The following is a 27,578-nucleotide window of genomic DNA, read 5'->3' on the forward strand; positions in this document are numbered from 1 at the left end:
TTTATTTGTATAGCACCTTTCACAACACACATAATTTCAAAGCAGCTTTACAGAAGATCATGCATTAACAGAAGATAAAACTGTAATATCTATAATGTCTTAGAGTAATCATTGTGTAGTTTGATAAAATACGACTGTGAATTGTTTAAAAATAAGTAATTAAATAATAATTGTATTTATAACCCCAGTGAGCAAGCCGAAGGCGACTGTGGCAAGGAACACAAAACTCCATAAAATGTTGGTTAATAGAGAAAAATAACCTTGGGAGAAACCAGACTCACTGTGGGGGCCAGTTCCCCTCTGGCTAACATCATGAATATAATGCCAATATTACTTATGTATAGTGCAAGTCATGGTTTAAAATTAATTTAAACAAAGTAAATGTTAAGGGTCAGTGTTTAAAACAAAGATTTTGTAAGAGCTGTAAGATTAATGACTAATGTCTTTGAAGTTCATCCTGGATTAACTGCAGAAGTTCACATAGATGCAATTGTCCTTGTTAGTTGGCTGATGAAGGCTTTTGTTGGCAATTCATTGATAGTCTATGTATTCCATTTCAAGAGTGTAGTCCATCAATAGACAAAGGTGATGCAGGCAGTGATCATTTAGGTGCATCACAGTTCAACCGGCCGGTAATTTCGGTGAGGTCTATCCTAAAACCAAGGTTCAGGCATATGAAGTATCCCATGACTTATGGTTGGAGTTGGCATCAGTTCATCCCCTCAAGTCCATCGTAATAGACTGAAGTGATGTTTGGCTGGCACCGGCTGCTATTAGTCATCATCACACAGAGACATGTAGCAGTGGAGTCCAACACCAAGCAGGAATGGAGCTGGATCCAGCCAGTTCTGGTGACCTCAGGATATGAATCCCGAGGTTGAGACAGGGAAACAAATAAAATAATATTAGCGTAGATGCCATTCAATTTATTGCAGAGTTATAGATCATGATCACTGTTTCTGGTTCCGGCAGACCTAACTAAAGCAGCCTAAATGTGAGTTGAAGGATAAATTAGGTGTATGCCTGGCTAAATAGATGAGTCTTTAGTCTAGACTTAAACTGAGTGAGTGTGTCTGCATCCCAAACATTGTTAGGGAGACTATTCCATAGTTTAGGAGCCAAATATGAAAAGGATCTACCGCCTTTTGAGGATTTTGATATTCTAGGAACTATAAACAGGCCAGAATTTTGCAATCATAATGAACGTGATGAATATAGCATGGTAGAAGATCACTTAAGTACTGCAGAGCTAGACCATTCAAAGCTTTGTACGTAGTTAACAATTTTAAAATGAATACGAAATTTAACAGGTAGCCAATGTAATGATGATAAAATGTTGCTAATATGATCATATTTCTTGGTTCTAGTCAGTACTCTGGCTGCTGAATTTTGAACCAACTGAAGTTTATTTAGTGATCTTGCTGGACATCCTCCCAGTAATGCATTACAATAATCTAATCTTGACGTCATGAACTTTGATTTTCAAAGGACAGATTGGTATCAAATATAACACCCAAGTTCTTCGCTGTTGAAGATGATGTAACAGTACATCCATCGAGACTCAAATTCTATTAAGTTATTTACAATGTTACATATACACAAATAACAAATCCATTATATAAGTGTATATAACTAAATAATAACATATAATGATTGATTTAGATCATGTTCATACTTTTAATAAAGTTTATCACGTCATCACATTGGTTTGTCATGTCACCAACCAATCGCTGCATTGCTGATCACGGTTTCGACTCTCAATATATATGACCTTTTCGATCAAAACAGGAATGCCAAATTATCTCTCAATCCTGCTATACTGATCAAATCCACAAATGCGTTTGAAGAACCCAATCAGCAAGATAGGAATTGTCAGCATTAGAAGATCTGGCATTTGTCATTCAATCTCGGCTGTATTAAGCAACGTACAAAGAACGGGCCCCATGCCTTTAGCAATAAAGGCCGAAACATACTTCTCGCATGTACGCAGATGCGAGCGCTTGGCCAATGCAATGCCAATGCATGGTCCCGTTGTACATATATTACGTGCGCTCTTGCATTGCTCTGGCATTTACAAACCTCAGACCACAAGAGGGCAATAGATTTTTTAGGTGTGACCACAAAACCGGTGCTGTGCCCGAAACCAGGAAAATGCTGCCTTCGGAGGCTGTATACGGAGGCAGGATGAAAATAAGGTGCTTTTCAAACTGTTCAGAGACCGGTTCCTTAAGAGTTCCTTTCATTCAAAACAGCTGTCAGTTAATCAATTAACTGATTAGGCAGCAAGTCAGCTGCCTACGCAGCCCCAATGTGGTAGATGAGTCGATAGTTGGGGAGTGGGGAGAGACATGGAAAAAAACAATTTCATTTGAATTGACTGGGGACAAAAAGTCGTATATATTTTTCAAAAAGATTCAACTCAAATTGCTGCCCCGGTCCGCCATGACAGTTGTTGATTGAAAGAAGAATATCCGCTGTAGCGCCCCTTGTGGCAACGCTGAGAATGCAGCGCTTGAACAGGTGAAATCGAGCTTGCGTATCAAGGAGCATCTGCGTTCACGTACTTGCATAGAGTATGTTGGAGCCTTAAGATGCAACTAAAAAAATTCCAACAAAAATCCTATAAAAACAGCTGATATTTATTTAAGGTTAAACAGAGTCACAGGCCACATTATAAAAGGGTACTTACTGTATGCAACCAGGTAATTTTAAGGGTTTAATTTTTCTCTTTTTTTCCTTAAAGGCTTTTATTTGTTTGTTAGTGGAATTTTGGTGGTTTAAATATCACATTAAAGGTGGAAAAAGAACTGACATGATTTATCTTGGATTCATCTTTTACATCTCAAAAACCTACAATTTTAACAGGGGTGTGTAGATTTTTTTTAGCAACTGTTATCCCAACACAAATTGCATAAACTTCCATTTTGCATATTTAACTGGGTTGCATCTTATGAAATTAAAGGAATTTTCTGAAATCTGTCAGCCAATCTGTCAGCATTCAGATACTCACTGTTTCAAGTATAGTCACAAGACGTAAACAACATGTGTGTTCACATGATTTTAGTGTGATAAAATCGCTTGCTAACATTTTCTGTATAAAGTTATATACAATTTTACAACTTCGTTGCCATGACGATGTAACGCCATAAACCCTGTAATTCCTGTAAATGACTATTTAAATTATTTTTAAAAGAATGTTAGTTCTTTTATAAAATTATAAGTGTCAGAGATGGGCAGTATTTCAGATGCATGTATTTAAAATATGTATTTGAAATACAAAATACTATTTTGTATTTTAAAATCTTTGGGAAAAAATCAAATGTAATTTGTATCTAAATACATTTAAGTTAGGTATTTGTGTATTTTCAGAATACTGTACATAAAATACTTTGTGCCATTCAAACTCTTTATAGGCTGCTGATTTCCTGTATCAACTAGTTCAGGCATGCCCTCCAACCCCAACTTTCATGCACACTATCTGCAGATAGAGAGAGCGGCTCCATCTAGCACTGGGTCAGCGAATTTTCTGCATTCCTGCAAGGAAGTATGGAGTATGACAAAGTGAGGATGAGATGGTCAAATCTACCTGTTGCAAAAAACATAATAATTGCTGGCAACTCTTATTTCATTTCCATTAAAATACTAAGGTAGCTATGATAGTTCTATCTAGGGCTGGGCAACATGTAAAAAAGATTTTATCGATAATCTCCTTAAAAAAAATGTGTGATATCCGATTACACAGTCAGCCCCCTGCCGAGGGTCAGTGAATATTTTTGCTTTATTGATTTTGCCTTAAAAAAATTATTCATTAATTGAAACTCGAAAAACTTAAACAAAATACATTTCTAAATTCAAATGCACTTTAAATGAACTTAAAAAGCAATTAAAATAACAAAGTGATCAAAAAATCTTATTTAACCACCTCCCCAAATCCATACATTTATTGTCTCCAACGGCCCATTTGCAATCACGCAAGCATCAGTCAGCAACAACAGGTGGAAAATTACTAACAGCCTACAGATTAAGAACTAAAGACAATTATACATTTAAAGATAATAATAATATTCATAATAAATAAGCTAAATAAATTCCCTTTTGTTCCCAAAATAATGCTGCCAAATGTGTGATCTTATCGAATTTGTGTTTGTATTGCGTTTTGGTAATACATTTATAGCTGCCTAATTTTAGGTTCAAGGTATTGTATTATTTTATGATTTAATCACTTTCGTCTTTGTTTCTTTAATAGAAAGATATATATTATTAAACCTGCAAGGTTGCATTCACAATGCATGTTAACCGTGAACTGGTCCGTGAAAATAAAGTGAACTAAACTCACAGCACCTCCTGAGATGATCGGAGATCATTGGCAGCATTCTCATAGATGACAATATTCTTGCAAACAGTTTTCAGACGAATGAAAAAAGAGTGATAACTTTTTACATGTGCCTGTTCCACGAGACCTGTTCCAGCTCAAGCTGCACGCCTCTGAACAAACAGCGAATCAGACACAGGCACTGATGGCTTTTCTTTTGTCTGTTCTTAAAAATATCATGAAGTGTGTTTCTTCAAGTGTGTGTCTTTGTGTCTAACATAATGTGTCACTCCGAGATGTCTTACAGGTCGCCCGCCTGTTGCGGGTAGATGAGCAAAAATACCCACGCATGAAATTCCTGCATTTCAACGAAGGAGCTTGCGAACGGGATTCAAACTCATTGCATTTGGTGGGTGGCAGGTGCTAGTTTCACAGCTTAGGCTACTGTTTAATATATACAGTAACTATATATACTATATTATTATAACTATATTGTTTAATATATAAATTCACAGATCCATGGTTTTGCCATTTCCTGATATTGTCGATCATCACTATTTGGCTGCTATTTGGCATTTTTCACTACATAAGTTAGTTGCGAGGGGCTCCATGGATCGGACTTGTTTTTACAGCACATCCCACAGATGCTCGATCGGATTGAGATCTGGGGAATTTGGAGGCCAAGTTAACACCTTGAAATCTTTGTCATGTTCCTCAAACCATTCCTGAACCATTTTTGCAGTGTGGCAGGGCACATTATCCTGCTGAATCAGCAGTGGACAGGGGTCAGCATGGGAACTCTGACTGGTCTGTGGCTATGCAGCCCCATACGCAGCAAGCTGCGATGCACTGTGTGTTCTGACACCTTTCTATCGTGGCCAGCATTAAGGTTTTCAGCAATTTGTGCTACAGTAGCTCTTCTGGGGGATCAGACCAGACAGGCTAGCCTTTGCTCCCCACGCGAATCAATGAGCCTTGGGTACCAATGACCCTGTCGCCGGTTCACCAGTTGTCCTTCCTTGGACCACTTTTGGTTGGTACTAACCACTGCATACGAGGAACACCCCACAAGACCTGCCATTTTAAAGATGCTCTGACCCAGTCGATGTCGTCTACTTTCAGCTGCTTCCGTTAGGGTTCACCACAGCAGACCATCTGTGATCCACATATTTGACTTGGCACAGGTTTTACACCGGATGCCCTTCCTGATGCAACCCCCAGTGGCTGGGGGACTCTCACTCACACCTACGGGGAAATTTAGAGTCTCCAATTAACTTAACCTGCATGTTTTTGGACTTGTGGGGGACACTAGAGTACCTGGAGGAAACCCACAATGTCATGGGCCAGTAGGGCGGTTATCTTTATTATAATACTGTATGTCTGAAAACACTTCAGTGGAAATGCTTTCCCTCAGATCTAGGATTGTCTGAAGCCTGGCGTCTTTTTTCGAAAAGATAAAATAGCAGCTGTAAAGCCTTTTTTGCGTTTGTCAGTCTGGAACAATCTCTATCGCATCTTTTGCGAGGAGATTGTGAATCTCTGCCTGTGAAAGCGGTTTGTCTCGTGACAGAATCGTGGACGGTATAATGCCAATGAATTGAGGCTCCTGGTGCGCAAATTGGAGCATATAACTGCGCTCAATTGTTTTTTGCACCCAGTCTGACACAACCTCGCCATGCATCAGTGTGGTGAGACAGCAGGTATATCAACCCGCTCTTTATAGGAGATTCCCATAGGGAAGCGGTTGATCATAGTGTGTGAAGTGTGAGAAACGTGAAGAGAAATTAAACACTTTTTTTGAGAGCGTATGAGCGTCCTGTGCAGTCGCAACATGTGCTTTTCTTTCTTCATTTTTAATACATTCTTTGTTGGCAAACAATACACATGAACATCCCGATGAACTTCGGTAGGAAGCGGAACAGCATGTGTGTCACGCCGGGTTTTCTTTAGATCTGGGACAAGAAGAACGGCGGGCTCCAGACTCCTCTTCACAGCGTTGCACCGGTCAGGAACGCGCCTGCTGCCCGGGGGGGGGTTCCTTTAGCAAAGGTTTGTACTGAGGCAGGCACGGCTTCCGTTTGGGCCACAGTTTACGTGGTCTCACTGTTGGCTCAGCATCAGCTCTTGGCAGCTGGCTCGAAGCAGAGTGTGAGTGGGGCGGATGAGAGGAAACACTTCTCTTAGGCAAAAATGTATTCATCACTTGCAACTGCTTTTGCACCGCGATGAAGCATTCAGAAAAGCCTTCCACAGCATTTCTGAAGAGGCCTTCAGGGGAGACAGGAGTGTCAAACTTGGCAGCTTTTTCAGCGGCACGCATCTCAGTGAGCGTTAACCAGACGTGCCTGTTCAAAACCACCAGATTACCCATCACCTTTCCGATGGCCTGCGCGGTAAACTTTGTAGCTCGCAGCGCCAGATCTGTGGTGGTGCGGAGCTCTTTAACCACGTCAGGATTCAGGCCTTACTCATCTACATCTTTGAGGAGCTTGTCCTGAAAGACCCGAAGCACTGCCATGCTATGGAGCACCGAGCCAGCCTGGCCCTCTGCTGTATAAGCCCTTTCAGCCAGTGTGGACGTCAGTCAGCGTTTCCATCCCATGGTGGCAGTAGGACAGAGATGAGTTGCAACCGCCTCTTCAGTAAGGGGAAGATAGCATATCCCTTTTCCTCAGCGTGGTTCACTTTTGTCCGATCTGGACGTGAAACCAATAGGGCGCACGCCAGCTCATCGTGGACTTCCGGGAAGAGTCAAGTCAAGTCAAATTTATTTGTATAGCGCTTTTCACAACAGGCAAAGCAGCTTTGTTGTTTCAAAGCAGCTGTACATTCAATTATGATATAACAAATTGAATGAATATAATGCCAATATTAAATATTTATGTTTAGAACTATTAGTTGATAAAATGTGTAAACTAAGTAAGTGTTGTGGGTCAATGATTAAACAGAATGATTTTATATTAACTATAAGTTTTAGTGTTAAAATCCTTGAAGTCATCCCAAATTAACTGAGGAAATACACGTAGATGCATTGTCCTTTGATTTTGGCCGATGAAGTGTTCTGATTTTTTTAATTTGGTTAATTCATTTTCTGTGTAGTTTAAGAGAGTGTTGTCCCTCCTTTGACCAAGTTGATATAGGTATCATTCAGTGAGGAGCATTGCAGTCTGGCTGGAAGCTTATGGCAGGTAATTTTGGTGAACTCCATCCTGAGCCCATGGTTCAGAGAGTGGCACTTAAAGGATCCCATGTCTTTGAGTTTGTATCAATTTATCCTCTGTGATGTCTGTCTTAGTAGACTGAAGTGAAGTCTGGCTGGCACATTGGTCATCATCACTCAGCGACACAGTGGGAATCGTACATCAGGCAGGACTGGAGATGGATCTGGGATGCTCTGGTAGAACTCTGGTTAATTGACCTGGCTGTGTGGCATGGAGCATTGTCCTGCTGGATAAACCAATCATCAGAGTTAGGGAACATTATCAGAGCAGAAGGAACCAAGTTTTCTTCCAGGATAACCTTGTAAGTGGCTTGATTCATGCGTCCTTCACAAAGATGAATCTGCCTGATTCCAGCCTTGCAGAAGCATTCCTAGATCATCACCAGTCCTCCACCAAATTTTACAGTGGGTGCGAGACACTGTGGCTTGAAGGCCTCTCCAGGACTACGTCTAACCATTAGAAGGCCAGCATTTTGTCTCTTGTGTTTCCCTTAGAATTTGTTCTGTCAATAAAAAGTGAAGTGAATACCATGCAAATGTCATGTTTTTACATATTTGTTCATCAGTATGATTACCTTTACTGAAATCACCATATACTTTTCTGCTAGTGTACACATTAATGGCGATTGAATGGTTCTTGGCCAAGTTACCTCCAGGTTCCGTAGCATTATTTACACCTTTTCCCCATGCTTTCTACATCCCTCATATTGGCCATCAACTGAATTCAGTGCCATACCCAATGGATAGATCCATCCTTCAACAGCCACTCTGTGGTCCTGTAGCAACAGAAAGCAATGATCACTTTATCGTCAGTTTTCTTGCATGTAACATACTCAGAATGCAAGCTTACCTGTCCTAGGATGACTTCAACAGCTAAAATGAGAAGAAGTGCTGCAATAGTCCTTATCCTGATTTAGTAAAAATTCCTCTGAGGCACAACCTATAAAAATCAGGTAAAATGGTATATTGCAAATGCTGAAAAACAACATAAAATACAATATGGCTTTACAAATCAAAGACTTAAACTGGAATGAGTGTATAGAATTGTGCACCACAACATCTTACATAAAACAGTTTTATATTTGTGGAACTGTTATATTGACCTTTTCTCTATTCCAAATGTTACATAAATATCTAATCATTCTACCCTGAGTTATCAACTAAAAGTAAAGATGCCTTCAGGTTCTCTTTGTGGAATGTTTTAGCATCGTTTACAGTATTAACATGTTCACTCATATTTGAAGCCAAAGTGAGTAATTTCTGCATTACTAGTGAAACAAACAGAATTTTGAAAATAAAAGCAAATTCCAGAAAACTCCACCTGTACACTTCCCGCCTTAAATTGGTTGTACAAACAGGGCCATTCAAAGCAGAAACAGAGAAATGTTTTCATAGCACCACAGATCCGGTGTTTACACTTTTAGTTGGAATCAACATACAAAACTTCTCTGCATATTAAGTAGGCTTATGAGAAATAATTTCACCTTTAATGATCGATTACATTTTCAGACAGGCATATTGGATGAAACTAGAGACACAAGTCTTTTGACTCAAACAGGTTTCAATGTAAAAACTTAATTAGGTTTGTCAGCAGATGTAGTTTTGTTGGCATTTCTCCCAAATACAAACTCTGCTGTGATCGGCACCATTTTGTTTTGTCACATGACACGGTGCGTCAAAAGTTTAACACTCTAATGACAGCCCAGATTGTTCTGAACTGAAATCAGTCAGTTTTAATTTAAATTAAATTATGCATAGCGAACAGAGACATTAGTATTCTGTATTCTGACATTAGTGATTTAATGTAAGCTCAGAAAAGCATAAACATTTCTTTTGTACGCTTTAAAATCACTCACCTGTCTGCACCTCATCCTCATTCATGTCCTGAATGCGAACGAGTTTAGAATGAGAGAATGTTGTCTTTAAAATATTCTTACTTAGGAAAATTCAAGGTTCAATACAAGTTAAGCTCGACAGCATTTGTGGCAGAATGTTGATTATTGCAAAAATAAATTTCTTTAAAAAAAAACCTAAAAAGATGTTACAGGTCCTAGGCATAGGGCCTGAGTGACAGATTAATTTTTGCCTGAGAAGTCAGGAGAAAAGAAGACAACACACAAATTAGTGGCTTTTCTCATGTGTGGCTTGTCAGCATCTTTATTAAACTCATTTAATTTCTTCAAATGCTTTAATATTAAAAGTAGACCCACAAAGTTAGCCATTTTAAGGGTTTTCTTCTGTGAACAACGCTCTCCTTATGCGCCAGAGAAACTAGTGCACAGCCATCTTGAACATTTTGTCTCTGAACTTCTGTTCTAGTGGTCGCTATATAGATATCTATGGTGTTGATGTCAAAGTGTAATTAGCTAGCAAAGTGTATTTACAAGTTATAAAGCTGTCAAAAGTTATCATGAGTATTTTAAAGTGTTCAGAGGTTGTCATAACAACTGGAAGCAGAGCGGGAAGATTTTAAAACAAGAGTACTTCATTCATAAATCCACATGATCCTACCTATTTGTTATGAATAAAAATTTGAGTTACTTGCCCATCACTGATCATGATCTGTCGCAGATATGTGCTGCAATAGTGAGATTTTCCTCTTTTTTTACGTCAGACTTCGAGATTCCTCCGGCACACTTGTGCACATACAGTTGAAGTCAGAAGTTAATATACACTTAGGTTGATGTCATTAAAACAAATTCTTTAACCACTCCACATATTTATTATTAGCAAACTATAGTTCTGGCAAGTCGTTTAGGAAATATTTGTGCATGACATGAGTAACTTTTCCAACAACTGTTTACAGACAGATTGTTTCACTTTTAATTGACTAAATCACAATTCCAGTGGATCAGAAGTTTACATAGACTAAGTTCACTGTGCCTTTAAGCAACTTGGGAAATTCCAGAAAATGATGTCAAGCCTTTACACAATTAGCCAATTAGCTTCTGATAGTTGGTGTACTGAAATTGAGGTGTACCTGTGGATGTATTTTAAGGCCTACCTTCAAACTCAGTGCCTCTTTGCTTGACATCATGGGAAAATCAAAAGAAATCAGCCAAGACCTCAGAAATCTTTTTTGGACCTCCACAAGTCTGGTTCATCCTTGGGAGCAATTTCCAAATGCCTGAAGGTACCACATTCATCTGTACAAACAATAGTACGCAAGTATAAACACCATCGGACCATGCAGACATCATACTGCTCAGGAAGAAGACCCATTCTGTCTCCTAGAGATGAACGTAGTTTGGTGCAAAAAGTGCAAATCAATCCCATAACAACAGCAAAGGACCTTGTGAAGATGCTGGAGGAAACAGGTAGACAAGTATCTATATCCACAGTAAAACGAGTCCTATATCAACATAACCTGAAAGGCTGCTCAGCAAGGAAGAAGCCACTGCTCCAAAACTGCCATAAAATGCCAGACTACAGTTTGCAAATGCACATGGGGACAAAGATCTTACTTTTTGGAAAAATTTCCTCTGGTCTAATGAAACAGAAATTGAACTGTTTGGCCATTATGACCATTGTTATGTTTGGAGGAAAAAGGGTGAGACTTGCAAGCCGAAGAACACCATCCCAACTGTGAAGCATGGGTGTGGCAGCATCATGTTGTGGGGGTGCTTTGCTGCAGGTGGGACTGGTGCACTTCACGAAATAGATGGCATCATGAGGAAGGAAAATTATGTGGATATATTGAAGCAAAATCTCAAGACATCAGACAGGAAGTTAAAGCTTGGTCGCAAATGGGTATTCCAAATGGACAGTGACCCCAAGCATACCTCCAAAGTTGTGGCAAAATGGCTTAAGGACAACAAATTCATGGTATTGGACTGGCCATCACAAAGCCCTGACCTCCCTAAGGGAAGTGGGTGAGTTGTAACAGAAGAATGAATGTAAGTGCTTTTATAAAATTATAACCTTCACATTTCTGCCTTTAAACCCTCCAAAAAGTGGCTCAATTCACTTCCAATGAAGTGCTTCAATATAACCTCAAATTATCTTTTGTGGTAATCAACAGTATAACACAAATGCTGCCGATTGAGCTTAACCAAAATCTGTCTAGAAAGTCAGTCCACTGTCGGCCATCTTTCAACGCTCTCAGGAGGATATTTTCACTCATGCCAGTGCAGCTCCTATCTACTTGTTTGGCGGAACACCGAAATCTCAAAAAGATTGGTCAAAATTATGATCAAAGAACACTTCAAATCAGCAATAAAATCTGACTGGAATCATAATTTGTGATTCTTTACCTCATATTACACTAAAAAAACGCAATTTTCCCAGCTTGAATAGCTAATGTGCATGTGTGTTTTAGAGTTGATTGACAGGTGATGTCAGGATTATTTGGTAGAGATATTCAAGTTAAAATTGGGCAGAATTACTCAAGGAATTTGATTGTAGAAAATGGAACACCTTTTATTATTTTCTATTATGATTAATGATGTGTTTTTAAATATTAAAGAGGGAATAGGGTTCTCTCTTTTTGCAGACGATGGAGCGATTTGGAAACGAGGAAAGAATGTAGAATATATTGTTAAGAAAATACAAGAAGCAATTACAAAATTTGAAAATGGTCATATCAGTGGGGGTTTAGATTTTCTGTAGATAAAACAAAAAACATATTTTTTCAAAATGGAAGTTTAGCAAGGAGGTAAAATTGGAATTATATGGTCAGGAGGTAGAAAGAGTTTCATGCTTTTAGTTTTTGGGGATATGGTTTGACAAAAAACTCATCAAATACACATTAGGAAGATTAGTGATAAGTGCAAAAAAGTACTGAATTTAATGAGATGTTTGGTGGGAAAAGACTGGGGGGCTGAGAGGTCGGCTCTAAAAAGTATTTACATTGGACTGATACGATCAGTTTTGGATTATGGGTGTATAGTGTTTCAATCTGCAGCCAGTAGTATGCTAAAAGAATTAGATAAAATTCAATTTCAGGCATTAAGGGTATGTACAGGGGCTATTAGATCAACACCAACCACAGTATTACAGATTGAAATGGGAGAAATGCCTTTTGAACTCAGAAGAATACAACTATCATTAAATTATTGGGTAAATATACAAGGTCACAATCAAGAACACCCAGCAAGAGTTGCTATAAAACCATGTTGGGAAAAAGAAAAGCTGGAAATTCAAAGTTCTGGATGGAAAATACCTAAGATGACAGAAGAAATGGAAATAAATTAGACTCCCATTAGTCCAACTGTACCATGGTCAACAATTCCTCAATGGTTGTTACCACAACCTACTGTATATATGACACTGTTAGATAAGGAAAACAAGGATCAGGGGTCTAAAACAAATACCCAAATAACACAAGTACCTGCAGGATAATTAATATAGCTATATGTCCATATATATATTCAGATGCATAGAAAAATATAGAAAACAAAGCAGGTGTGGCATTCATGGTTCTGGATTTCAATACTCCGGTTAATAAAAGAATCTCAGATAATCTTGCAGTGTACACTGGAGAAATGGTAGCAATCTTAATGGCTTTACAGTGGGTTGAGGAAAAAAGACCACTGAGGGCACTTATATGTTCAGACTCAAGTTCATCAATAATAACATTAAAATCATGTCATTCTGAAAGTAGAGCAGACGTTTTGATTGAGATACTTCAAACAATATATAGGATTCAGATGTTGGGATTATTTGTGACTTTTGTTGGGTACCAGCTCATGTAGGGGTAGAAGGAAATGAGATGGCAGATGAGTGCAAAATAAGCCACAAAGAAACGAGATATAGATAAATGTAAAATAGAGTTAGAATGAAAAGTTTAATTAAACAACATATGAGGAGTAGGTGGCAAAAACAATGGGAGGAGGATAGAACAGGGACCAGCATGAAAAAAGAACATCATCTGTTGACCACTGGGCGCTCAGAGCTCCGTGGTTGAGCGTTTCAATTTCTCCCATTCATTTTGATAGAAGTGGCCCATCTCTGCTAAATAATCTCTGGCCTACTTCAACTTCTTTTCATTCTCAAATGACATTTAAATATTTTTTTATGTCACTTTAATATTTGTACATTTTAAGTTAATTTAAGACATTAATCAATTTCAAACGAGTACAATACTTACCAAACATAGTTAATAGATTCTCCTTGGGATCCTTTAGGTGAAACCATTGCTAATATTTCTCAAGGTAGGTTTATTTTTGAAAGTCAGTTTTCAAGATACATACCTAAAGTCTTCACTACAGAAAAAGGAACATTCACACTAGGAAAACAAGATACAGGTATTTAAACACTTTTAAATGTTTTAAGTCATTTTTTAAAAACATACAATCATAAAATCATGAGCCCTCACATACAATGAAGACTCTAGTCATATCAGTAACTTTATAAAAGCTGTATTATTGTGCATGGAGAGGGGCGACCATGTTAGGGTCACATGACCAGTTGCAAACTAAAAAGCCTTGCTTGTTCTCAGTAACCACCGTGTTATTGAACACTTTCACTCATGGAATAAATTAATCATGGAAGATTGTGAAAAGTTAATTTATAAAGCAGGCATCAATCATTGAAAACTATTATTGCGTTTCAATGATGCTGCACGCAGATCCCTAGATGTCAATGTAATGGTGCGTTCACATCACAATAAATTACAAGGTCTGAGGATGTGAACAGCTCCGAATAGAACCTCAGAGTTCCCATCTCGTAATTACAGTAATTCCATCATGACATGAACGCACCATAAGTCCAAGACGACATTCAATTCTCCAAATTAGCAGAGTGTATCAATGAAATCAAAGATTGGATGGCCAGAAATGTTCTTCAACTCAATTCCGACAAAACAGATGTACTAATTATTGGACCATAAACATCTAAAAAAATAAGCCGCTAAAATATAATTTGAGTCTCGATGGATGTACTGTTATATTCTGCCACCTGAGAAATATTGCTAAATTATGACACATGCTCTCTGTTGCTGATGCTGAAAAACTAATTCATGCGTTCATGACCTCAAGATTAGATTATTGTAATGCATTACTGGGAGGATGTCCTGCAGGTTCAATAAATAAACTTCAATTAGTTCAAATGGCAGCAGACAGAGTACTGACTAGAACCAAGAAATATTATCATATTAGCCCCATTTTATCATCGTTACATTGGCTACCCGTTCAATTTTTTATTAATTTTAAAATATTTAACTACGTACAAAGCTTTGAATGGTCTAGCTCCACAGTACTTAAGTGACCTTCTACCACGGTATATTCCATCACATTCATTACGATCGCGAAATTCTGGCCTGTTAATAGTTCCTAGAATATCAAAATCCACAAAAGGAGGTAGATCCTTTTTCTATTTGGCTCCAAAACTATGGAACAGTCTCCCTAACACTGTTCGGGACACACTCAGTTTAAGTCTAGACTAAAGACTCATCTATTTAGCCAGGCATACACCTAATTTATCCTTTAACTCACAATTAGGCTGCTTTAATTAGGTCTGCTGGAACCAGAAACATTTCTCAGAAACATTTCTAATAATCTATAACTCTGCAATAAATTGAAACACATCTACGCTAATATTATTCTATTTGTTTCCCTGTCTCAACCTCAGGATTCATATCCTGAGGTTACCAGAGCCGGCCAGATCCAGCTCTGTTCCTGCTTGGTGTCGGACTCCACTGCTTTGTGTCTCTGAGTGATGGTCTTTTATGATGGACTTCAGAAGATGAACTGATGCCAACTCCACCTGTAAGACATCGGATACTTCAAATGCCACTGCCTGAACCTTGGACTTAGGATGGACACCACTGAACCTCACCGAAATGACCTGGCGGTTGAACTGCGATGCATCTCGCTGATCTCTGCCTGCATCAGCTTAGTCTATTGATGGACTACACTCTTAATACACTGTTAAAATGGAATACATAGACTCACAATTAATTGCCAACAAAAGCTTTCATCAGCCAACGTGCCCAAAACCATTCGGCCCGATGGTGGAAAAGAGACTAATGTGAACTCTGCAGTTATTCCAGGATGGACTTCGAAGACATCAGTCATTAATCTTACAGTTCATACAAAATCTTTGTTTTAAACACTGACCCTTAACACTTAGTTTACCAATTTTAAAACATGACTTGCACTGCACACAAATATCTAATATTGGCATTATATTCATGATGTTAGCCAGAGGGGAAGTGGCCCCCACAGTGAGTCTGGGTTCTCCTAAAGTGATTTTTCTCCATTAACCAACATCTTATGGAGTTTTGTGTTCCTTGCCACAGTTGCCTTCGGCTTGCTCACTGGGGTTATAAATACAATTATTATTTAATTACTTATTTTTAAACACAATTTATAATTATATTTAATCAAACTACACAATGATAACTCTGACTTTATAGATATTACAGTTTCATTTTCTGTTAAAGCATGATTTTCTGTAAAGCTGAAAAGTGCTATACAAATTAAAATGACTTGACATATTCAAAAATTACTGAGTGCACCTGTATGATGCCCCACATGAAGGCATGTTAAATTGTTACACCATATGGGGTATGTTGTCACGAAAACATTTTGGCGAACAGATAATAAACAAAATTAATAAATTAAATTGTTTGAAATTACTTTTCAAACTAATGTGTCAACATCCCCAAGTATTCTGACATTTACATATGTGTTCTTCTGAGAACATAGTTCAACCTTTTGTTTGAAACCTACCTTAATCAACTTTTTTTTTGTGTTTGTTTACCCAAGAGCCATTACAAAAATATGATAATGCTGTTGTTTGGAGCACAGAATCCCCCAATTTTCTACTTTATAAAACCACTGATAGAGAAAACAAGCATTTGTGCTCAAATCAAGCAATTTGTTTGATCTGTTAATAGGGTTTCCAAGTTAACTGGAATCAATGCAATCAATTAAACTGTGTTTTAAATACAAACCCTTGTATGTAGCCCAGATGTGAAAACGTACAACACACAACGACATGAAACCCCCCCCCCCAAAAACAGAGAATGCGTTTCATTATAAAACTTTATTGAAGGTTTATTTCTGCTTGATCAGGATGGAATGATATGAAAAAGATGTGAGACTGCATCTCCATGGAAATAAGGAGTAAGCAATAAAACCAGACGATAAAAAAAAAAAAAAAAAAAAAAAAAAAAAAAATCAGTGCTCTGCATTGCACCTGTTCACTTTAAAACCCATTCAGCTCCAGAAATGCTTCACTCAATATCAGCCAGTAGGCAAAATTCGCTTTAAACCATTTCGAGATCCATTCGCTCACTCTACAGCACTGCATTTCAAAAACCATCTGTTCATTTCAACAAAATAAGTGTGCTTTCAGTTACCAGTACTTTTAAAACAACAAGCAATTCGGAAAGCACCGCTCCGATTCAAACCCAATCAATAGAGGTTTGAATAAACAACCGTGGGTCCCAAACAGCAGTGCTTTTTATCGCATCAGCTGATTTTGGACAACTTTTAAGAGTGCTCCAGTCTCGACGGCAGACGTGGAACATCCACTTTGGCCTCTTGATCATTGGCAACGTGTATAATCTAGCTGAAATAAACACAAAACAAGCTGACGAACGAACACGCCTCCAGTGAGATCACAGGCTGGCCTCTGGCGAAAAGGCAATATGTGACCACTAAAGCAGTGATCTGCGTCCTTGGAAGGATGGGCCTTGGTTTGGCTATGTGACACGTGTCATCTGCTGCTATAATTTCAGCGTTCCTGGTGGAAGGCTTCCGTTGCACAGTCTGTAGAAGCGCAGATCGTTCACCAGACGATATACTCCCTGAGAAAATGATGGCAGGTCCTAAAAGGAGTGGAAAAGACAGCAACAAGACATGACTTGACTTGCATGTTCAAACATGAGGCGAGTACATGCTGTGCATTTGTATCTTCTACATTATCCAAGGTGAATGCATAGGACAAGTCATATCGGTTACAAGCATGAAAATGCAATATGAAAAACCAATGGTTTATTTAATAAGTAACACACTTTGTAAAAACTATTAATTGCACAATCCAGAAGTAATAATAGCCAGAAGATGTAGAAGGTATGGCACTTCTCAGAACACGTAATTTTTTTATTTTTTTTTATTTGTAAAAAAACCCACCATAAACGGATGTGACAGTTAGGAAAGTGGCACTACATGATGAGGAAACCATCAAAAATGCTTTAAAACCCATAGACTTTGACTTCTGAGACGTCGATATAATTGAAATTGCAATATGGCCTTGCGAGATTACTAAACCTTAAAAGGCCTTAAAAGAACCAAGCCATGTTCAACACAAAAACTATTTATTGTAAGAACAGTAAAAAGTGTTTGTATGTGTTTGCACATAAATCTCAAGTAAAACAGTGGTCTGATGAAAAAAAAGGTGAGCGGCAAAACATCGGTATCAGCCTATAGGTTTTTTTTACAATCGGTATTGTCCAAAAAATGATCACATCGGTGCATCCCTAATATAAACCTGTATGGGTGAACTACACCTGTCAAGAAAATGTCACGGTCATATTTTACTCCAAAATCCAAAGAAAAAAAACAACAACTATATTTTGCATCAAGAAAATTGATTTTTAGAACAATTTCTTGCTTTGTGACAATCATAACAATTAGCAAAATTCGCTTTCTGCGCTCAACTCACCACGCGCCCCACCGAGAACGAACCACATTATAGGGACCACGAGGAGTTTACCCCATGTGACTCTACCCTCCCTAGCAACCGGGCCAATTTGTTTGCTTAGGAGACCTGGCTGGAGTCACTCAGCACGCCCTGGGATTCGAACTAGCGAACTCCAGGGGTGGTAGCCAGCTACCTTTTACCACTGAGCTACCCAGGCCCTCAGATTTTTGCTTTTTTAAAGAAAAGGATGGATGAGACTAAGTTAATTTTTGTGTTAATCAACATTATGCCACAAATGCTGTCCACTGAGCTTAACTTGAATTGAACCCGGAATATTCCTTTAAGGCCGCTGCCATTTTGGTTCTTTTTACATGACATCACGATGGTCAAGTCAGGTCTTTCAAAGAATTTCTAGTTTAGAATTTGTGATTATGGGTTCTATGAAGTCGTAATTTCGTAATTATTGTAATGCCGACACGACTGAACGCACCATTAGGTCTCAGTGATAGGACGATGTAATCAGATATCGATGATATCTTACAAATATCCCTATGCCAGTTTAAGACACTCATTGAGAGACGAAGCTCGACAATATTGGTAAATGGACCTAAACCTAAAATTGAGTTCTATTTTATTTTCTTTAGGCAGAATTAACTTTATTACTAAAATGCGATACAAACACAAATTTGATAAAAACACATTGGGCAGCATTTTTTGGGAACAGGGAAGGGAATTTATTAGGCTTATTTATTATGATTATGATTATTATTATATTTAAATTTATAATTGTCTTTAGTTCTTAATTTGTAGGCTATTAGTCATTTTTTTCCACCTGTTGTCATTGACGAATACTTGCCTGATGGCAAATGGGCCGTTAGAGATGGTAAATGTTTGGATTTGGGGAGGTGGTTATACAATATTTTTTTGATCACTTCATTATTTGAATAGATTTTTCGTTTCCTATAATGTGCATTTTAAATGTAAAAATGTCTTAAGTTTTTCGTGTTTCAATAAATTAGTTAAATTTTTAAAGCAAAACCAATAAAGCAAAAATATTCACCAACCCACGGTGGGGGTGGGGGGGGGGGGGGGTTGACGATATAATCGGATATTGCGATATTTTTTAAGGTGATTATCGATAAAATATTTTTTAAATATCGCCCAGCGCTACGCACCATAATGCACTTCACCGTAAAAACTATACTACAAACTGACAAATCTAAGAATCCCATTGTAAAACGCACAAATCACGTACCCTCTCTGGCGTGAAGTTTCGGGCAAGCGTTGTGCGTTGGTGTGGGTCGAGGCCTTGGCAACCATTGAGGAACTCTGGCAAGAAGGAAGAGTAGAATGCTGTGAAATCCACCGCTGCCATGTTGTAGAGGGCCAGTGCGATGTCCTCCTGCAGGAGGTCGTGACCCTTGTGCAGGAGGACTTGCAGCAGAACGTTTAAGAAGTGGAAGAGCATTGAATTCCGAAACAGCTTCTGAAATAGACGCATGAGAACGTCAGTGTCAACATAAGACAGTGAGCCAACCAAAGACAGGAGCTTTCTATAATGCCACAACTTGCTAAATTATCAATTTGTTTATCTGGAGACACTCAAAAAAAAATGTACTTTCACTATCATCAGTATTAGTGAATCCTCCCATGTTCATATTACTCCAAAAAATTATGTAACAAAGGCAACTTAAACCGTTGATTCAACTGAGGGAAACAAAAAAGGGTCTTGTCAGCTTAACTTAATCCATGTGCATTGGGACAACATGGATATTTTTTGTTTGGTTTACTGAAACTAAGTAAACTGGGATTTCTAGTTCCTAGCATGCTTTGCGTGGGACTCGACAGGGAGAGTAAATGTTAAGTGTTATTTTAAGTGTCTTTGAGCAAGATGAATATAAAGGAGGAGACTTGCTAGTATTTAATGTTTTGGTGAAGAGTGGAGCTTAAGCCTAGGTTGAGGACTGTTGCTTTATCCATTGAGCAATAACTGGGCTAATCATAGCATAGTGATCATAGCAAGTTGCACTCAGTAGTGCTTCCCACCAGCATGTTTAGCATGCTAACATTTCTTGTCACTAGCTAGCATATCACTATGAGTTTCATTTGAGTTACTTCTGACATTACATTTTTTGTTGGGGTTACTTGATTCTGTTAGGTTCCCTCTACTTGAAATGACATGATAGTTTTATATATATCTATAAGCATTTAATTGTGCGTAAATATTGAAGACAAAATGTAAAAGCTGCAATATCTACACTATATAAAACTATTTAATTCAGGACAAAGTGTTGCATATGTGTGTGTTACCCTGTGGTACAGCTTGTGTTTTGTGTTCAGGACCTCCAGGTAACTCAAGTTTTGTTTGAAGATGTGAATATCTGGTTGCAAGAAAGACTGACCGAATGCCTGAAAGTCAAAGACAACAATAGTCAGACATAATGGTTGTACATTGAATGCATTAAGAAAGCCAAATAATAATAATAATAATTAAAAAAAAAAACTTAAGTGGTCTTCACCGCCTACACACACAAACATAAATGGCAATGTACTGTGCAATTTGCGCGAAAAATAAAAAATAAACGCTTGATTGATGCAGTTCGTGCTTACTGATATGCAGGTTATTATGTCAGACTCAAAATGAACTGAGAACCAGTGTTATGTTTACTTATTGAAAGCGATCTTAAATGCACATTTGTAAAGTTAGTGAAGCCTAAATCAGTCTAATGGCTGTTCCAGACTGGTTGTTCATATGACAACTTATAAAACTCTGAAACAGTGTCAGAGTTTTGTTTTTATAAACTAAATAGTTTGAGCCTTCAGGCCACGTCCACACTAATACATTTTCGTTTGAAAACGCATCTTTTTCCTCGACATTTTGGCCTTCCACCCACACTGACACAGCGTTCTTTTTTCAGTGAAAACTGAGCTTTTTAAAAACGCTCTCCTAGTGGATAAATTTGAAAATGCAGTTACATTTAATGCGTTATAGCTTTATTAAAGTTCAAATAATACAGAAGTAGATCATGTAAATAACTACAAGCTCCGAAACTGGCATTTCTCTGTGTGGTCAGCGCCGCCTCTATGAGTTACGTGAATGTCCCGATCTAAGGGGGTGAGATTGAAACTGCACCCGGCTGATGCACACACTGTCGCGGGGACGCTCATCCCTCGAGTGCACACGCTTGCAGCCAGATTATAACGTGATGGCTCGCGACTCATTGAGTCATAATATATGTGTCACTGTGCATTTCTTATCATGAAGAAAACTGTCAATACGCAGCTTTATTAATAAGAAAGAGTTTGTTTTTTTTTTTGTGAGTTAAAGATGGATCAAAGTGAACAGAAAGGTGAGAGAGGGCAGTCTTCTCCCCATTATACACTGTAACAAAATACGTTTTTGATTTGTTTTTGTCTTGGCTTGTTTTCCAATATAAATATCGAAAACTCCTTTAAAACAACGTACATTTACTTTAGCAGCTATACTGCAGAAGAAAAAATTGTTATCTGAGAATGTTGAATATAATATTAAAAATACTAATATTTTAAAATATCTAAAAATCCTTTAAAAAAAGATGCATTCACCTGAGCAGCAGCATATAAGATATTTAAACTTGCTTTTAGAGAAAATAAGTATAGATCTTGAATATAAGTATAGAAGTGCAGAAGTATAACCAAGTGAAAAAATACACTTAAGTGTATTTTGTATATATTTAAGATACATTCTCTTAAAGCAAGTCTAAATATCTCATATGTTGCTTCTCAAGGAAATGTATCTTGTTTTAAGGATTTTTAGATATTTTTAAATGGAAAACAGGACAAAAACATTTGATAATAGGAGTTTTTGCAGTTAATGTTTACAGAATTAAACTTGATAAAAAGTATTTTTTCCTTTTAATTCAGTGAATGTCATTTAGAGGTATTTTTAAAAGATGATTTTGTCCTCTTTATTGTTTGCAAGCACGTTTAATACAACCTTTTAACTCAGTGCACAAGCTGAATAGTCAGTTAAGAGCTAACGATTAATCGTAGCAATCGCCAGAATAGTCAAATAATCATTCTAATAATCGTTAGATTAATCGATTATCAGAATAATCATTAGTTGCAGCCCTAGTGTGCAGTACATACCTGCATGGCAGCAGTAAACTGCCCTTGATTCTCCATGGGTTCTTCAGCCCCGGTTCTCTGCACACTGCTCAGCACAGAACTCTTGAAGAAGAACCTCCAGTTCTGATGAAGAATCTGAAAGAGCAGCTCAAACATCTCAGCTTTCACGTCTGGACAGGAGCGCTACAAAACAGAGAAAACAAAAAGATGAGCAAAGGAAGAGAACTTGTGTTAGAGACCTTTTATTGGACCTTGAAGGCTAAAGGTTGTTTCTAAAGTAACCTCATTTCCTTTATTTTGCAACTACGCTTGCAACTTCAATTTTTAAAATTACTCTGAAGTTGAGTGTCTTTTGGTCATATAGTGTACCTCTGCCAATATTGGATAAACCTGATCCAAACACAGACTGAGAATGCTGGGTAACAGAGGTTTGAAGGTCTGACCGGGTTCCTGCACTACAACCTGAGACAATAACACACAAAGATGAACAGTGAATACAATATATTTAATAACCACAAACTCAAAGACAAAATGAGGTCTTGTTTATTTACCTGCAGAATCTTGAGAAATTTCTGGACCACTTTGGAGCCCGAGCTGCCCTCCTGCAAGATGCTCACCGCCAGCTGCTCCCTGAGGAACATGGTGAAGATCAACCAGTTAAACCACATTCAGATTAGTTTTTTCCATGGCTGTCTAGTAAGTAGAAAGAGCTTCCCTCATCCCAGGCAACATCTGCACACAACTCAGGTTTAAACTTCCATGTCATGCTAAAGGGTGCCTCACACACCTGGTGAACATGCTGAGAAAGGTCTGGATGATCTGCTCTGTGAAGGCCACGCCCATCTGCACACGCAACGCTTGAAACAGCGTAAGAAAGAAACTCAGCATCTCATCCGTCACATCTGAGAGAGAGAATCCAATAAATCAGGTGTACATCAGCAACAGTTCAACAACAGTCCACCCAAAAATTATTCAAATCACTCGTACAAAAAATAAAAATCGCGGATACAGTAAGGCACTTACAATGGAAGTGGGGCCAGTCCATAAACATTTAAATAAACACCGTTTTAAAAGTACAGTCACAAGACATAAACATTATACGTGTTTACATGATTTTAGAGTGATAAGATCACCTACCAACCTTATTTGTGAACTTAAAAGTAACTTGACTGGCCCAATTCACTTCCATTGTAAGTGCCTTATTGTAATCGCGAGTTCAAAATCACATTTTGTGTTAATCAACATTATGCCACAAATGCTGTTAACTTATATTGAAAAAGGAACATTCCTTTAATATCAGTGAATAAATTGACCCATTTAAGTAACATGTTTCCTTTTATAAAAGCATTAAGGGGGCGTTCACACTTGTTATCATTTTTAACGAAAACTAGAATGAAAACATTTTCTGCAATACAAATAAAAACTAACATTGTTTTAAAAAACTGAAACTAGGGGGCCTGGGTAGCTCAGCGAGTAAAGACACTGACTACCACCCCTGGAGTCACGAGTTTGAATCCAGGGCGTGCTGAGTGACTCCAGCCAGATCTCCTAAGCAACCAAATTGGCCCGGTTGCTAGGGAGAATAGAGTCACATGGGGTAACCTCCTCGTGGTCGCTATAATGTGGTTCGCTCTCGGTGGGGCGTGTGGCGAGTTGTGCGTGAAGCCTCCACACGCGCCATGTCTCCACGGTAACGGGCTCAACAAGCCACGTGATAAGATGCACGGATTGATGTCTCAGATGCGAAGGCAACTGAGATTCGTTCTCCACCACCCGGATTGAGGCGAGTCACTACGCCACCACGAGGACTTAGAGCGCATTGGGAATTGGGCATTCCAAATTGGGGAGAAAAAACCCTGAAACTAAAAAACATTTTCATACCTCCAACACTAACTAAAATAAAAACGACCACAACTTAATTTTAAGCAGTACAGCACTGTCTCCACAGATATTAGGGATGAAACTGTGACTATTTACCTGGCTGTTGGATGAAGAGGGGGAACAGGGAGAGCGTGACCTGTACTGACTCCTGCAGACTGTGGTAACAGATCTGACGGGATTTGGTAGCTTCTCCTGATATACTGTCCACCAGATCCTTCAATACACACAGAGTCTGCTGGATCACTGCTTTACCTGAGAGGCAGACAAGATACAAAAATAATACAATAAATAAGACTAGTCTAAATTAGACTGTCTGTGCAAAGTTATAGCCAGTCTTTCGACTCATGTCATGACCAAATACAAAAAGTAAACCTGATTATTTTAAAGTGGAGGGACAACAAAGATTGTAACATGGCCTAACTGTATACATGGAGCAAACTCCACCAACAGGAATTATGCTTGTGAAGTAAGCTATAACCAGAAGTTGCTCCGCATTAAAAAGCAGTCCAATCTCCAAAGAACAATTTTACAGCTCAAATAATGACAATTTTTCCTGAAGAATTCATGCAAGTGTTTGAACAAAAATACGAGCTTCAAATGAATGCTTTAAAATCCCCCAGAATGCCTCACCCCATAGACCTCCATTTTAAGAGCACTGTTGTAAAGACAACTTAAAATGATTATTTTGGTTTGACGAAGCCAGCATTTTGTTATTCTATCAACGCTGTTTAGATTGTTTTTTTTACCCCTAAATGAGAACCAAAACATCAGACTGTAACTCCTAGAGCTTTCAAGCTACATCCACCAAACTTGGCACAGACCTTCAGACTGTTCTGGAATATTGTGCTATGTCTTTTCTAACTGATCAGACTTACGGTTTTCGTACAAACAATGATCAAAATCTGGAAGAAAAATCAGATTTATATTGACTGAATATTCAAATGGGCCAACGGAATGCTCGTTAATTCAAGCTCAGACTGTCAAATATTCAAATGTAAACAAACCCAAAAAATGCCTTTGATTTGAAGTTGCCCGCTCTCTCTCTTTCTCTATTTCTGCAGCTAGCAGTTTGTCTTAGGCCAGGCGGGCGCACACGGTGCGAGTTCTGACACTCGGGAGGTCGTGAGCCCCTGCACACGCGACCAGTCAGTTTATCTGCATACAGGTGCAGTGGTACACGACACGACTTAACAACCTGGCGAATTCCGGAGCAATCACATGAATTTTTGCGCTATTTATCATTATAAGACATAAAGCCAGATGAGGACATTGCTTTAATTCCTCGCAGCTTGCGAATTGGAAATAAATAGAAGACTGGCATGGCCATGGGCTGCATTAGCTGAAAACTCATCTGCCGATTAAAAAAAAAAAGAAAAAAAAAGATACTTATTACAAATGCTGTCCAACATTTGACCGATTGAGATTTCGAAGGGAGGTTGTGTGATATCATGCCTGCATCCATCAATCATAATGTCAGTGTGTTACTGCATGATAATAAAGTGCACAAAATGTACAAGATTTAAAAGAAAGTGTGGAAAATTCACGCACCGTTTCTGTTTGTTATACTTGGATTTAACTTGATGCAATCATGATGATTAGTGCAGAATTCAGAGTTATTTTAGTGGAGTAGGCTACCTGAATTATTCAGCCTTAGATGTAGGCTACGTCCTTCTCATCTGTGTCACCGCTTGCATGTTGATAGCAGACATTCTGAAGAAGATCCGTGAGGTCTTGTCCATGTAAATGCGCTTTAAAGCCGAACAGAGCAAAGTTTAAAAATCTGGTTTTAGCGCAGCGGTTGATTGACAGGTAGAACTTTCAACCTGGAAGTCCTTTGTTTCACTAGACGTGCACTTGGGGAGTTAAAAAAATCTTCTTTCACATATCCACTATCATGTGCATATACAATTATAATCCCCCTAAATGTCGCCCTAGAACTGAAACAAATGTCAGTATGACGAATGAAAATAGACCATGCCGGAAATTTGAAAACTCTGTCCATCAGAGTGATACAGATCGTTTACTAGCGCAACCCATGCGCAGCTGGCATTTCTGTAGAATCATTCCCAGTGATGTGATCGTGAATATTATGGGGAAAACAGTTTTAACACGACCATTTTCTCCAAATATGTAAAAGCTTCATGAACACTGATCGTGTGAGATGTAACACCTCTTGATAGGTCAACTTCAGGTAGATAGCCAAATCGGGAGGTCGTGAGCTGCTCGTAAACCGCTCGGCTCCGCTCAACATTCCTCTCTCACGATACGAGCTGCGACCACACGAGCACCCACGATTTCCACGCGATCTCTCCCAACTGGAAAATAAATAAATAAATAAATAGGTCGGAAGCTCGCACGACAGCCGCAAATCGCATCGTGTACGCCCGCCTTTACTGTAATGTCGGTATAACCATCAAACTTAAAGATTTCACAACTAGGCTTTCTCAAGCCACCACCAAAGTTTGTCTTGACAAACTTTACCCATCTAGTTATTTTCTGTTGCAATCAAATAAATCATAAATTGTATTTAACCCAGATTATTCCTTCCTTTTATTAATTTCCTACTCATGCTATGGTCAAAGCACACTTGGTGAGGGTTTAATGTAAGGCAAGTTTCTATCAATAGTAATCATCTGTTGCACTCACTGGTGGGGTGATGGTTGTGTGGGCGGGGCAGGAGGCGGTACTGCTGCGTAAGACTGCTGAGAAGTCGTGCGTGATTGGTCGAGCGGCTCGGCCACTGTTGATCTGCTTCTGGTAGGCTGGGCCACGGCAACAGTAACATGTTGGACAGAGCCCGACACACAAGGATGTGAGCCTTAAAATAACAAAACAAACATTACATCATTAACAAATATAGACGAACCAAGTACAAATTGTGCCACCCAGACCTGGTTGAAAATAAACAAATCCACATTGCACACCTCTTGAGGTAATCTGTGGTTATGATTCTCTGTGATCAGGTTGAAGATATTCTGCACCGCTGGCAACGACACCAGAAACACGGGTCGTACGGTGGTTGCCATGGAGACCAGGAGATGGCACGCAGATAACAGTAACTTCTCTGGAACCTGAAACAAATGAGCATAACCAGAAAAGTTAGTGTCGGAGAATCATATTTCATTTGGAGTGCAACTGATTATCCAGAAAATGGATGAATTTTAAAAATCTAGTTATGTTTTGAGTGTACAAAGTTTAATATAGACTTTAACATTCAACAAAAATTAACTTTCAATACCATACAACTTTACAGCTGTCCAAACCTCGACTGAAAGACTTCATGAAAACTTAAAATGAGTGAAGATCATCACCTTGGAATTGATGAGGGGGGTCGTGGCAGCCATGCTCGACGTGATGAGATCCATAAATTGCGTTTGATCTTGTTGACGCTGCACCTCCCCGCAGAACTGAGCCAGCCAATGAGAATACGCCTGCAGAGCAGCCAATGACTGCGCATGGCTGAAACCC

The 27,578-nt window shown here is 38.6% G+C and overlaps 1 protein-coding gene across 1 annotated transcript in view; it reads right to left on the minus strand.

The window, feature by feature from the left end:
* Window positions 1-16,511: 16,511 nt before the first annotated feature.
* LOC127450217 (exportin-6) overlaps window positions 16,512-27,578 on the minus strand; it is a 38,727-nt gene continuing 27,660 nt past the window's right edge. Inside the window, exons 15-25 of the mRNA XM_051714112.1 lie at window positions 27,422-27,569; window positions 27,035-27,181; window positions 26,757-26,928; window positions 24,207-24,362; window positions 23,017-23,131; window positions 22,781-22,859; window positions 22,599-22,691; window positions 22,251-22,412; window positions 20,433-20,531; window positions 19,378-19,608; window positions 16,512-17,307 (exon numbers count right to left, since the gene is read on the minus strand). Of these exons, the coding sequence (XP_051570072.1) occupies window positions 17,206-17,307; window positions 19,378-19,608; window positions 20,433-20,531; window positions 22,251-22,412; window positions 22,599-22,691; window positions 22,781-22,859; window positions 23,017-23,131; window positions 24,207-24,362; window positions 26,757-26,928; window positions 27,035-27,181; window positions 27,422-27,569 (1,504 nt within the window). The 3' untranslated portion in view covers window positions 16,512-17,205. The remainder of the gene's footprint in view (window positions 17,308-19,377; window positions 19,609-20,432; window positions 20,532-22,250; window positions 22,413-22,598; window positions 22,692-22,780; window positions 22,860-23,016; window positions 23,132-24,206; window positions 24,363-26,756; window positions 26,929-27,034; window positions 27,182-27,421; window positions 27,570-27,578) is intronic.

The sequence above is a fragment of the Myxocyprinus asiaticus genome, chromosome 13 (genome assembly GCF_019703515.2).
Source record: "Myxocyprinus asiaticus isolate MX2 ecotype Aquarium Trade chromosome 13, UBuf_Myxa_2, whole genome shotgun sequence".
NCBI classification, from domain to species: domain Eukaryota; kingdom Metazoa; phylum Chordata; class Actinopteri; order Cypriniformes; family Catostomidae; genus Myxocyprinus; species Myxocyprinus asiaticus.